Below are 15,095 nucleotides of genomic sequence, written 5' to 3' on the forward strand. Positions count from 1 at the left end.
CCTTGGTGTATCCATAAAATCTTTAACCGCTTCAAAAACCATACCGAAATAAATAAAGATGTAAATACGTAGATCAATCGAAAGAATCTTCTAGACTTGATCTTTGGTGTCATGGTGACCGAAAAACGTTGGGGATGGCACAAACGCAGCTACTTTGACTTTTCCTTTTGCTGTATCCACAAAAATGTTGAATCGTTCAAAAATCATCTCGTGTATTAGTCATCGTTGATGCTACGAATTGATGCCATGTAGGTGACCCCACTTGTCCTTGAAATCGTTAATGCCCCGACGCGAACCATAATCAACGAGAAAAGAAATACAAATTGCGCGATAGGAATGTTTGAAAAAAAAATCTTCTATGTTGAACTATTCCCAAACGGAATATTCCGGATGAAAGAGTATGAGTATTTCTTAACGAAATATTCTCGAGGAAAATCCCTTTGTAGAGTGGATTTCGGTTCAGTGAAAGAGCCATTGATAAGACTGGAATAACGTTTATTCTAAGGATTTTTCTTTTTCACCAACATATTTTTTGTTTATTTGTTGTTGATTTATACGTTTGTGTTTGACTGTCTTGGATTCTTTTGTTTTTATTTCTTTTTGTTTTTTCTTGACTTGAATCAGTGAATGAAGAGAGTCATCAGAGAGTGATTGGACTGAGATAATATTTTCTAAGGATTTTTCTTTGCTGTTAAGGTATTATTTATTTACTTGTTGTTTACTCATAAATTTGTGTTTGATTCTCTTGAATTCTCTTGTTTTTACTTCTTTTTTGTTTCTTCTTCTTAATTTTGATCAGTGAATGCCAAGAACCATTCACTGGGCTGGAAAAATTATTTTTCCAAGCATCTTTCTTTGCCATCAAGATATTGTTTGTTTATTTGTTGTTTACTTATAGATCTGTGTTTGATTCTCTTGAGTTCTCTTATTTTCACACTCATTTTTTCGTTTCTTCTTGATTCGTTTGGTGAATTTTGATAGTTTCGTCATTTCACTTCTACAATTTTTCGCTTCTAATCATTCAAACGCTACCAATACACATTAGAATTGTTGGATTCCTGGATACCGGGATGCGTGTCGAGGCGTTAAAGAATTCGTCGGTTCCTTAGTAGCAGCGTTGGCACCGTTGCCATGGAGTCGTGCGGGATCAGCGCCGTTTGCTCTTGCTTCGTGCGTCCTGTACTCTTTTATCGAGTTCTCCTCTTCCAAACTCTCCTCCCTCTTCCAAAACTATGGGACTACTCGACATCATCAAATCATTCAAATCAAACAATGGTCGTGAGATTCGAATTCTTCTTCTCGGACTCGACAACGCCGGAAAAACAAGCATCCTGAAACAGTTATCAGCGGAAGAGATCACGAATGTAACGCCTACACGAGGATTTAACGTGAAAAGTGTGGTCACTAACGGTGATATTCGACTGAACGTATGGGATATCGGTGGACAACGATCGATACGACCATTTTGGAGCAACTACTTTGAGAACACGGACGCATTGATTTATGTGATCGATTCGAGTGATCGAAAACGATTTGATGAGACGAGTATGGAGCTGATGGAATTGCTGGACGAGGAGAAACTGAGGTACGGTTTTATCTCATCTTTAAACTTGAGACTATTTTGGTGTCACTTAAAACTCCAGGGGGTTGTTTAAAGATGTTAATGACAAAAGCTAAAGGCAGTATTATTTATTAGTATCGTAATTTTGTTGTCAAAGTTGTTTATTTTGTGAAAATTGTGAACATATTGACATGATAGCGACACTGAGATGCTGTTTTTTTTTGGATTTATCTCAAAACGCTTCAAAATTTAATACCTGGTCCTTCAACAGTCTTGCTAAAGTCGAAATTAGGTTGACATTGAAGTTTATGAGATGAAGAATGATCTAACTCCATAAGAATATCAAAAATTTGTATAATTGAGCCTAGTCCAAGAGAAATATTCGAGATTATACTGAATAGAATCTATCTTAGACTGTCCATGAACCTTTTCCAGGTTACCACCGAGGTGGTAACGCCGAAACACTAGGTTTTTATTTGAAAAAATTGATACCAATCTCGGCTACAGCTCGAGCTAATCAAAAAAATGGCTATTTATCCTGAAATATTTCCTCGCAAGCAGAATTTATGAGCCTCAGAGACCGTATCCAATATATTAGTTCTTGGGAAAATTAATACAATGGAAATGAAACCGTCGGCGAATCTTTCTGCGCCCGTACTACATTACTGGATTGATTTGCTGACCTAAACTCGGTGCAATGCTACTTCGTTGCGGGACCTAGTCGTTTGTTCGACTATCACTTCCTTTCGTAGAACGCGCGATTATGTGTTTCTACGGAACGATTGCATTTATTCAAAAGGTGAATTTTTTCTGAATACCTAAAACTGAACGGAATTTATCCGCCAGCTCGTGTATCTCCATTTGGATAAATTATATTGGATATGGGCTCAGAACCTAGGGTGACATTGAGGATTTTCGGGCTAATTGACGACTATAAATTGATGACAACTGGGGTGGTTTTGGACTTTTTTTTGATGGGAATTTGTCCTCGCCAAGGCAGACGCATTTATTCAGCATATTTCTGGATCTCTTTCCAGTAGATCCAGAAATATGCTGAATAAATGCGTCTGTAGTCCTTCACAGTGAGTTTTCAATGAAAATAAAATTGTTATTAAAAATTCGATGAATTACGGTATCGTTGGCGAACATACGCTCTGCAATTTTCTACCGTACATGTACATAACCTTCCATAGATAATATTTTTATTTCGCTCTTGAGAGTAGACATTTTTTCTTGAGAAAATTTGGAAAAACTTTCTAAAATTTGTTTTTGTTATCCAATTAACACCAATGCTAATGATAACTCGCCAAACGCCAATGTTAATGATAATTTTTTTTGAGGGAGACGTAGTTTAGGTTTGTTTGTATGAAATAACATTACCGTAAAAGACACCTACTTTTCCTAAGATATCGATCGATGAATTAAAAACTTTTGCCGTTCTGCTGAAACTACTATTTCAGCCGTGTACCTGTACTAATATTCGCAAACAAGCAGGATTTGGTCTCGTCTGCTCCAGCGTCGGAGATTTCAAAGAGGCTGAAACTGACCGAAATACGTGATCGAGTATGGCAAATTCAAGGATGCTCGGCACTCACCAATGAAGGAGTCTCAGAAGGCATCAAATGGGTTGCCGAAACGATCAAATCGAAATAATATTGTAACCATGTACCAATATGTATAGTCAATAAATATTATGTAAGAAATATGGGTGTTTCATTTTAAATTGATTTTAATTACTCAGAAAACCATAATTTTTAAAATCTGATCATGAAAATCGACCACTAAATTGGAGATTAAAACTTGCGTCTTTATGGTAAGGCGTCAGATCAATCTTCGGTATGTCGTACATTTTTGTAGTATGCGAATTTGAAACTTCTTTTTTTCCAGACTCTTACCAGTTGCCATCCGGTTTCCGAGGAGAAGTTCAAGGAAGAGCTGTCAAATGTAGGTTGATATTGGTTTAGTAATAAATAAATTGAATTGACACATAGATCTACTTTTTGAAAAAAGAATACAAAAAACACTTTTTTTATTTTATTTTATTATGGATTTTGTTTATTACATGAGCGTTTCTTTTTCTGATTGTTTCGTTTCTTTGAGAAATGCGGTGACATTTGACGTAGGAGTAAATTTGTACTTCTCTTCTTGACGGCGTTTCTTTTGTTCTTTTTTTCCAGAAATTTAAGAACATTCATGAAAGGACGATAAAATGTTGGAAAATATATGTAGAAATATTAGTTTTTTTCTAGTCTCGGTGGTTTAAAGTTGCCTCTAACTGAAATTTTAAAATCGGAACTATTTTTGGTTGATTTGACTCTTTTGCCCCACTCGTTTTTCGGGTTTTGCCCTTTTTTGCATTTATCTTTTCTGTTTTCATTTTGACATAAAAATATTTGCTATAGTCAGAGAAAATTCTATTTCCCTATTATTTCTTTTACGTCGCCATTATTATTCTATTTTTCAGGCGGTTGATCTTCTCTACGATGCAGATCATTTGCATTATTTCTTCACGGATAGAGATGGAACGTTAAAAAGTTATGCATGCAGTTATCCATCCAGCATTCAACCGGCGTACTCGGGAGTTATACAGGTAGGGCGGTATTACTTCTTTGGAGTTCTTCTTCAACTCACACCTGATAGCTATGGCGAGATATCCCTGCAGTCTTTTTTCACTCTTTTTTTTTTTCAAAGTAAGAACTCCATTTTACACATATTGCGACCGGAAAGTCGTAATAATTCACCACCACTCTTCCCGTAAATAGTTCTGTCGTGGGGCGACATGCGGGAACAGAAGCTATGCCAACGCGTGAGTGAACCATACTGGGGACTTTGTATCCTGCATCCGTAGAGTTGTAAGTCAGAAACCAGTAGAAATGATTTTATAAGCTCGTAAATGTGCTTCTGCAAACTTGCAGAAATTTTTAAATCAGGTCCACTGAAAAACATAGAAACGTAAAATCCGAAACCAGAATCACAACCCGTCTTTCCGTTCTTTTGTTTAGAGATCAGGACAATAATCCTCGCAAAATTTCCGTCGTAAGCTTAACGAAAGCTAGACGAAAAATTCAGAATTGGAATGATTAGGCGAAACATTTTTATCCGTGTTTTCTTACTGTTTTCGTGTGGAAGTGCATTTCAAATCCCTTGGTAAAGCGAAAGTAATAAAATTCTTACTGTAGCATGACACTTTCCTAGTAAAGAGCATCATGTTCACTCAGAATGGCTAGTTGCTAACTCGAACTGTAGCAGAAAGGGGTCTAAATGGAACTATTAGATAAATGGATAATTCAAATGAAATTTAACTACAATAAAATTCATTTGGACTAATAAACAGAAATCATATATTTGTTATACTTACGAATAAAATAAAGTAAAATAAAATAATATGATTAGATAAAAATAAAGAAATAGATTTAAAAAAATAAAGAACGTATAAGCACACAATAGAACAAGCGATTTGTGCTGGATGTGACGGATCCAATATTCCAGGCTCAATTCGCCCGTCGTTGTGCTCAGACATGCTGCATCTTAACGACAGCACCAATGATGCATATAGGTAAGATATAATAGTACTCTTGTGTGAGGTCGCACGTGATTGGCACGTGACACGCAATGTCACTTCGAATCCTACAGTATCCTTTTGATGATCTACAGTATTTAGCCTTGGAGTATTTCAGGAGTACTGGACGTATCTACCATACCACCCGGTTACTATTACTATGGTGCATCCGCAGGACGAGAATGGTTTATCGATCCGACGAATAAATTCAAGGATACAAGTATTCCGGATAAACATCTTACAATGCTCGATCAGGTTGTTTACTGCCTAGCGTCCAGAGCAACTTTTCATTTTTGATCGAAATATTGATTTTTTTCTAGGTTTTCGAACAAGTTTCTCATTTACTGGAAAGGCAAGAGTTCCGAGTTTTCACATGGGTCGGCTCAGGTCTTCAAAAGCACTATGGACACCTGACCATCGCGCATCAAGACATCTATGGATCGGTAGGATTTTTCCGCGTTTTTGTATTTGCAGTGCGTTTTTTTCCGCGCAATTTACTCTAATGACCTTATTCTCCTCATTCCAGAATTTCCAGTTTACTGGAAATCAGAGAAATAGAACATATTTCTTAGGAATTCGTATGATCATTGTTTAGGTCAACACCAGTCTCAGTGAGCAACTTTTCGAAGAAATCAACCGCATCGTAATTCTCGTAGATCCAGAGGGGAACATTCTGGATGTGCATAGGTCAAATCTTGACATAAAAGTTTTGCTGAAGGTAAGAAGTTCGGGTTTTTTTTTTGTGCAAATAGTGAAGTTGTTTGAATTGTAGTCACAGGGAATCGTAGTCAGAGTTAAGCTGTTGCGTGAAAATCGAGGATAGTTCGAGTTATTTTGTACATATGAACTTTTTGAGTGAATTTCGTGCAGTCTAGCTCCTTATTTGATCTTCTGAACCGCAAAATCAATTGATTATTTAGTTATATATGTTACGGTTAGGTTGAAAAAAAAAGTCAAACAGGAATTGAATAATTTCACAATGAGTTACAGTCACAGGGTTTCCTGATTTCTTGGACGACCGCAGGACTTTGTCATCAATATATCCACTTCCTCTTTTCCAGAAATAGTCTCCCTCCTTTCTGTCTTATTCCAGTAAACATCGCGGCTTTTTTATCCTTAACTTGATGAACAAAACCACCATAGAACATTTCTCCCCCATTCCTGCGGTCGATTGAAAACGTGCTGAGTAACTTTAGGGAAAATATAGTACGAGAGACAAACAACAAATATATATTATATTTATTTTTCAACCAGTTGGGATGCTACAAAAATTTTCATGATCCTCGTAGCTTCTCGTTCAAATACACTACCGTAATTTTTCGCCGGAGAACTAAAAAAAAACGTAGATCGACGTTTCTTTTTCGCTTTCTGGTGAAGAATTACCGTGCCTACTGGATGTTTTCATGAAGATTAAGTCATATTGGGTTTAGTCATTAGTCAACTGTTCACAACTCTTCATCCGAAGAGGGATCATAGAACACAACTCTAGAAACTTGAAATCCTTGCCATGTTTCTATAGTGATATCAATTATTAATATTTGATATGTTTATAACTATTGTGCACTTTCCATAGCCACTTTTTCATTAGCATAATTTCTAATTATTCATCAAAGCACTACCTTTCAAATGAAAAATAACCTTTCAAACCTTACGAATTCGAGCGTTCCGGGGCGCTATTTTCTACAACGAGTTCGATTGGAGCGCACCAGCCTTGTGCACGTGCCGTATTTTCCGGCAATTAGAAAGAAATGGACGGAATCACCCTCCTCTCCGTAATCTACGACCCCGTATAGGCATAACCCACTTGAAATCCGTACCACCCCAGGGGGATGATGCCTTTAACAATTGCGAAGTCAAAGCCTGTTTTGTGGGCCCTGTATATGATCTATAGACCATTCCAGGGTAAAGGAACGGGACAACATTTCAACAAAGGTCACGGCATAAGAATGCTCTGTGAGAAGATGAAATGTGATTTAAAAGTGAGGATTTCTTCAGAGATCTTTTGTTTTTCTTTCTTTCTTGTCTCCTAGTTGCTTGACTTCTTTCAATACTTTTTTTTCTAGGAAGGAAACATCCTGGTATGTGGTGATTCGTCGACGGATTTACCAATGCTACAGGAATGTCTTACGCAAAATCCTTCCGGTGTTTATACTATTTGGGTAACAACGGACGAGCGTCTACAGAAGCAGGTAATAATCATCAGAATTCTTGAAAAGTTCAAAGCCAGAGTTTCCTGCCGGAGTTCTGGCATTTTAATGCATCAAGATTATTAGATAATTTTCCATTTGCTCATTCACTCACTCATTCGATGAAACCGTTGTTATTATGGATATTTTGTTCATTTCTTCAGTCACTGCATGCGTCCTTCATTCATTAATTCATTCATTCGCAACTCACGTTTTTTTACTGATTCATTTATTTGCCTCTTCGTCAACTCGTTGATTTAATTTTGTAGCATACAATGCAACTTTTTTTTTCAAAATAATCTAACGTAAGGTGTCGACTATGCTGCAAAACAGTAACTAAACACTTATGTACAAAATATTCACTGTCGCAATTAAGTGCAATTTAATATTTTCCTGATCGTATGTAGTTCTATATATCACATTACATGAATGTTCATGACTGTCCTGAATATGAGAAGTGTGAAAATTTCTGCGATGGATCTGACTTACGTTAAGCTATGAGTTGGTTATATTTACTTTTATTCAATCTTAATTGGTTTTATAACTTATTAAGTGCAGGAAAAGAAAAAATATGCATGGTTTACATAACCAGAAACTCATAATTGTTTAAATAATTGTTGATCAAACATCATCACCAACAAAAAAGACCAAATATGCATGATTTACATAGTCAGAAACTAATAATTGTTTACATGATTGTTATGCAAACGTTTAACGGGATCTGAATATGTGAAAATATATAGATCGATTATGAATGTGAAATATTCTGTGAAAGGCCCAAGATCGATTGTGAATGTGAAACATTGGAAGCTCCAACTTGAAAAATTATGAAAAATTATTATAAGTTGATACGATACGTACGTCCACCTTTATAGTGAGAACCTTTAACAGAAGATTGGGTTCAAACCCGTTCTCTTTATTTGTCTCTTCCCCATTTTCTTCTTCTTTCTCTTTCTCTTCTTCTTTTTCTTCTTTTTCTTCCTTTTCTTCTTTTTCTTTCTCTTTCTCTCTGTTTATATCGCCTTCTTTCTTTCTTTCTCTCTCTCTCTCTCTCTTTCCCTCTCCTTATTTGAAACATTAAGAATTCTATGGCTTAGATACTCCATAGTTAATAATTACTAAATTTTTGTTATGTGATTCTGTAGATCAATTAGTGCCTTTTTCTTTACACCTACAAAAACCATACGTAATGATTTTTCATTCTTCCTCCTGAGAGTTTTGAATCGACAGCGATGCGCTTTCGTGCTGAAAGATTACGACCGGAAACCTCCCATATCCAGACACCGAGCCTGACGTTTTTGATCTGTGCTCCTCGAGACGGGCGTTTTTTTCCCCTTTCCCGTCGATTTCATTCCTCTTTGATTAATGGGTCTCTTATCGAGGCAGCTTCCTGGCGCGTACAGTTGGTTAACCGGTTCTTTGCAAAAGTGAAACAATACGTTTGAGAAGATGTGGACACGTTTGTAATAATTTTACACCATGTTTCATTAGAAAACTCCTGAATAATTGGGATTGTCCGTTAAAAATTTACTTAGATGTGTACTAGCACGGTACTGTTTTTGTCCCTTTGTGTATAAATGAGATCATTCTGGACTTTTAGATATTCGATCAAAAATGAAGAGGAATATAGCAAGGTTATGACGAAACAGATAAAGAAAGAATGAATGAAAGAATAATTCTATCTAGAATAGATTTAAAATTTTCTGAAATATCAACGATTCTAATGAGAATTCACATAGAATTTCCCTATATAGAAATTCAGAAAAAAAAGTTTTACGTCTGAATTTTACTTTTTAATCTCTTATATATTGAATTGTCCTTATTTGCAGGTCCGTGACCTATGTGGATCCCACGGCAACAAGAAAATCGCATTTGTCAGTTGTCCTGAAGTGTTGCTCGGAGCGATGGCACAAGCGACAATCCGAGAGATCAGTATTGCACGACCAAGAGGCGAATAATAGTTGAAACTTTATAGAAAACAAACATACAACATCTGTTCAAATTTCTACATTCTTTTCGTATCGTAATTTTTCACTATAAGGCCTTGTAAAACGGTTCTATACGCTTACGGGCACCGCGCGGTTAAATCTCTTCCGCTGCAGTTACACAAGCTATTGTGACCCAGATTTTGTTGAAATCAATGAGTTTGAGCGTACTTGAATTTTCAACTCGAAAAAGTTTCCTTTAGAGCGTATTGTGCGTATTAATCCTCGTTTTCATAATCCGTATATTTATGTGAAGGTCGTCATTTAAGCCTACTCAGTCAGTGCCTTTTTTTGTTGATGAATAGCGCTTCTTTGCGGGGAGGAAACCGTCTCGCCGCCGTCTTATCGTTGTGACTTATTGTGACCATTTTGGCACTTACTTCCTGGCTTAATTCCTGCGGATTTCTTCGATGATATTTGTTTTGTATCGTCTTGTTTGTATTCGAAATGTAACATACTTAACATTGAAAGGCGACCAGATCTTCTATACCTATGATTATTTGTTTTATTCACGAAAATAGTTTATATGAAAATGTTGAGAAGAGATGTGTTACCTAAGTAGAACATGGATTTAGTAACACACAGAGTAAAGAAACCAAAGAATTAAAGAAGTTACTGTAGTGTTGAAAAGAGTACGGTAAAGTAGAGATCAACTAGTAGGAGTTGATAGTAGTCTAATAAGTAGAATAGTAGAAAAATAGATTAGTACATAGCTGAATATTAGTGAAGTAGCTTAGAATAGAGTAAAGTCTTCCGTTTCGCCTCTACCCTTAGACGAAAGGAGTAGAATACAGAATAGGAAATAGAGAATAAGTAGGAATAATGAGCGTTATTCACTCGCGAGGCTCTTCAGTAAGGAAGAGTGAACAGAATGTGGAATTGATGTAGAGCCTGCTATTTATAGCCAGCTAAGGCGCCAAAAAAAGGATCAATATATGAGTAAGTTTTAGGTCAAGGAGGTCATAAAAACAGACTAGATACAAGCGTATTAGTGAATGTTTTAATGATGTCTAATGTGTATTTTAGCAATATCACCAGAAATGGTATTTTCTGATCCATGTTAGGTGAACATGAAACTTTAGGATATTACTGTAGCAAGACTACTGTATCTATGGTTATGCATATAGCGGAAGTTGGTTAAAAAATACCGATTGGAACAGTAGCGCTTAAAGTATGTACGTACTGTTCTTAGAAGGATAGCCAAAGGTTTTTTTTTAACAGAAGAAGCTGCGTCTTTAAACCGCAATATGACATCAAACTTTTAATTACACATTTATTAAGTTTCCCATTTGTATTTATAAAATAAACAAGATCTTTTATTCTAGCGTAGAAGAGTTGTATGAGTGCTTTTGTGTATGTGGTTTCTCCTCTGTTTATGAGGGGGGCCGGATTGAATTCGCTGACTTACACGTGATTTCAAACCACCGAAATTTTCTCACTTGACATCACAAATTCTGAATGTAAATTAGAATGTGTTGAATTGAATATAAATTATTAATTACGGTAAAAAAATGCATACATGAGACATTTTTTTAGAATCATCACCCAATTTATGAATGTTTGCAATGTTGTAATTTAGAGGAACACGTTTTTTAACAATAGGAATTTTTTTCGTGTGAAAAAATTTCAGGGTACTTCTCTGAAAATAGTACATTCTAGGGTTACTGTTCTAATCGGTATTTCATGACCCATTTCCTAGAACTATGTATGACCTCATAAAAGCTGAATCCCTCAGTTTAGAGCCGCTAAGCATCTGAGATTGCACAGTCTTCAACCATTCACGTCATCATCATCATTAAAGAATTGGGGAATTCTAGAAGTTACAGCTACAGTCCTCATTTTGTTGGACCCGAAAAAAAAAATCAATTGTGGATTTGTAGTATTACAATGGTTTCTAGTCAAAATATTTTAAATTGAAATCGGCGAAAAAGGCATTATACTCCTTAATACTTCATTAATACAAGGAGTAAAAAAAATGTGTTGAAACAATTTGGAAGGAAAGTTGTAGAATACTACCACAAGGGATGGACGATTTATTCGAACGTTCTCTTGTCTTGAAATCTTGGCATATTCTGTTTATGTTTTGTGATAGTGTCCCAGCGAGGTGTTTAGTTGGGACCTTTTGTTTGCCTGACATTTCGGCTTTTTCGCCGTCTTCAGAGGCCTAAATAGAGGATGACTGGGGCAATGCTACGTTTATCCCATCAAGTGCCACACTACCCTCGGTCAGTGTTTCGATAATCGTCCAAGGTAGTGAGAACAGAAACCCACTACTACTATTTACTTTCGTAGCTACCTAAATAACAGACTCCGCTTACCTATCGCTACTCATATTCTGGATCACCGGCTAGGATATAATTCACGAACTACTAAATTGTTTTGGAGGATCACACACATCCACTGGAAATTTTTGGTGTGAGGTGATCTTAAATTCGTAATCGTGGCAGAAAAAAGAGAATTAATCACGTGAAACATGAGAGAATGATGCATCTAATGGCCTCAAATATGAAAATTTTTGTTAAGAACAAAACAGAAAACTTTCAAAAGTGACGAGAATACCGTTATCCTGTAAGTCCCAAGCTTTTTTGTAGCCCAATTTATTTTCGGACGGAGAGACCTTCTGTATCTCTGAACTCTTGAAAGAAAAAGAGTTCATTTAATAAGATTTCTAGACTTTTGAAGGTAAGATCTAGACAAAACTCGCTCATGCTCTTCTCCATCACATATAACTGTGTAGACCATTGCGTCTCTATGGCAAGAAGAGCATCTAAGACTGTTGTATGGGTCTTCATGAACGACTGGAGCGTGACCTCGTCGAGCTATGTTCGTGTATCCCCGGGCATATCCATTGGACACGTAATGTCTCGGAGGCATTTGCGGAGAATCCGCCGGGATCCTCTTTATCGTTACTCGAATGGAGCTCCGGCACGAGCAAGCTACGGAATGGAGAGATGGGTTCCACGGCTGTGAATTGCTGCGCTGTGGTGCAGTAGTATCGCACAGTTATTTCATGTTCACTTGGAAAGAATTAAATGAGACGTTGTGAACCGTTTCTTACCCCCGGTTACTACACGCGTTGCGTTTCACATCCATGACTCCTCCGCGAATCTACTTCCCAGCACCTTTGCCTCATGTTGATAAAATCCCTTTCCCAGAAAGCGGAAACACGCATGCAAACGGCTACTTAAATAGTTAACATCTTTAACTTAACAGTTTTCCTGATCTAATGTGGAACGTTATATTATCAAAACAATGACGTCATTCACGTCATTTTCTGTGAAACAACATTCCGGGGTAGTTGCTGGGGGAATAACAGGAGGAAAACCCATACTTCGAGTACTGTACATGAGCATTTAATCTGTGCCCGTATTATATTGGTATTCAAGGAGTGTAGGTAAAAAATCAAGTTTGAATGTTCTTCAAATGTAGAACTGATGCGCTTAGAAAGAGAACTATAAAATCTTCCGCCTAAATTTATTTTTAAAAAACGAAGAAAGCCTCATCAGAAAAACAGTTGTAATTTTTACAGAAAATCCAACTTCTACTAATTTTTATTGATCAGTAAAAGCAGACGGAGCGATCATCAAAAAAGTTTGAAGTCCGGCTTTAGCCGTACGTTCAGATATATATATATATATATATATATATATATATATATAACGGAATTCCAGAAAGCAGCTGGAACGTGCGGCTGTCAAATTATTGTGTCAATTGTCAAATTAATTGTCAAAAGCCAAATTAATGTGCCGCCCCGGGAGGCTATACAAAGGGGTGGGATGGGTCCCAAGGCATCAGATTGGTGCGACGGCATCAGAAAGCTATACAATAGGCTGGGACAGGTCCCATGGCAGTGGATTAGTGCGCCGCAATGCGGTAGTACCTCGCAACACTTCGAAATGAATTCACCGTGAAGTAAATGAGACTTTGTGAACCTTTTTTCAGCCGTGGGAACGTATGTGTTCCGTTTCACCTCTACGTACATACTGCTATTTACGTGGATTCCCTTGCATGTTTCCTTTATCAGGTTGCGACCCTTCCCTTAGAAACTCCAGGCCCTTCCTAACAGACCTTTCCATTAGAAATTTTGTTCACATTGTTTTTGTTAAAACATCATTCTATGCTAATTCTTGGGGAAAAACAGGATGAAAACCCGTAATTCGAGTAATGTTATCGTATCTATGTATCTCGCGTGGTGTTGGACCCTACGTCGGGTGCATTTCCCCTATTCTTTTCGGTGGTTCAAAGTGTTAAAATAAGAAAATTCATGGGTAAATCGCCGGAAAAATAACGTCAACTCACAACCCTAACCCAATCAACCCCGCATCATCGTTTTGTTCAAAGAATTCAAAGACATCCTCCCAGAAAACATGGATATTACGGTCTATAACGTGTACGCGGATCGCATAGAATTCAGAGAAAGTCCTCGCACGCATTTCGGTTTCGATTTGCCATGATGTCATCCAACGGGGAATGTCATTCGTCACGAAAAGTGCGAAAATTTTGGATCTGAATTCGATAAAGGATCAAAAACGGCTGTGATCGAAAACCAACACGGAATCGTGGTCAAAATTGACGGTGACATATGAGAGCTAGCGATCAGAATGGACGTTTCAGTCTGCGATCACCGGGTTTACCGTGCGTACCGTCATTGTGTTGTAGTGTTTATTGATCCATCCATCCTGAATTTTTGATCCTACGATTCAGAATGGGTAAATCACTACGCGAACACATCCTCAAGTGATCCGGGTGGACCCAACAGATGGTGGCACTGTGAAAGCCATCAGAAAAAAAAAGGAAGAAAGGAAAACTCCTATGAGTGAAATGAAACAGATCTACTCTACATCCACACAATCCAAGAAAAATAGAATACAATTTCTCATAGATCTTTTTCTCCAAGAAAAAAGACGTTTTGTAAAGTTTGAAGAATTTGAAGAAGGGCAAAACAGATGTGAAAATTTCGGGAGATCTGAGTTCCAGAATCTGGATCCCTATGAGTTTATATAACTGTACAATAATGTAGATTTTCCTCTAATTTCATTTACAAAAGCCTAAAAACAGTTGATATTTTCTTCTGAATATTGTTTTCTCATAGAATTAGAACTGTACTAAGGTTAGTACGGTCCCAACTCCATGAAAAAAAAACTATGATCAAAATAGAATACCCTCTCTTAGTACATGTACTATTCAGGACACCAGAGGCAATTAACGGTCGTCGGAGACTTCATTTCCCATAAAAAGGCAGTTTAAATTTCCAATTTCTCACCATTATTGTAAAATTGGCGTGTGGAAAATTCTGGACGATAGGCGAGACAAGAGTTTGCGACATTTGTAGTCATGATGACTGACAGGTCGAGAATCTTCACTTCTCCTTATTCTAAGAGATGATGTACGTCTCATGGGAGACGTCTCGCTTTCGAATTTTTTTTTTCATTTTTTTTTGTATTGAGCGTTTCGTATCTTAATAAACTCAACATATCTTAATAAACATTTTACACCTATAAAAAACGGTTTTGGTAAATTTCAATGGAGAAAGAAGTAAAACACACCCATTTGTCCGTTCCACTTCTCTGATTTTATAATTTGGGGGGAAAATTTGCGGTTAATTTTTGTTTCTTGTGCTTGAGTGATTTTGTTTACATTGTGGTTATAAACAAAAAAAAACGCTAGACACAAGAATTTGAAAACAAAATGTAGAAGAGGCTCGCAAAAACAGGACGATGTGGGAGTAAAAATAGAATAGAAAAAATTTTTAAAAATACAAAACTAGAACTATGCTAGAGTACATACATTTCAAATCTGCCTGA

General features: G+C 36.9%; 1 protein-coding gene across 2 annotated transcripts; it reads left to right on the plus strand.

Annotated features, from left to right (window-relative positions):
* Positions 1-1,232: 1,232 nt before the first annotated feature.
* Positions 1,233-9,264, plus strand: RB195_020656 (uncharacterized protein; the record flags this gene model as incomplete). 2 transcript variants are annotated; one of them, XM_013453052.2, is made up of 11 exons in its annotated part: positions 1,233-1,585; positions 3,022-3,187; positions 3,449-3,505; positions 4,026-4,151; positions 5,051-5,117; positions 5,239-5,375; positions 5,441-5,563; positions 5,716-5,838; positions 7,022-7,099; positions 7,184-7,309; positions 9,136-9,264. In XM_013453052.2, the coding sequence occupies 11 exons, from the start codon at positions 1,233-1,235 to the stop codon at positions 9,262-9,264; spliced, it is 1,485 nt and encodes a 494-aa protein (XP_013308506.2). The 2 variants fall into 2 exon arrangements, with proteins under 2 accessions (XP_013308506.2, XP_064044923.1); XM_064189042.1 differs by having other exon boundaries at positions 3,022-3,124.
* Between the last annotated feature and the right edge of the window lie 5,831 nt (positions 9,265-15,095).

This window comes from Necator americanus, chromosome II (genome assembly GCF_031761385.1).
Source record: "Necator americanus strain Aroian chromosome II, whole genome shotgun sequence".
Classification (NCBI taxonomy): Eukaryota; Metazoa; Nematoda; class Chromadorea; order Rhabditida; family Ancylostomatidae; genus Necator; species Necator americanus.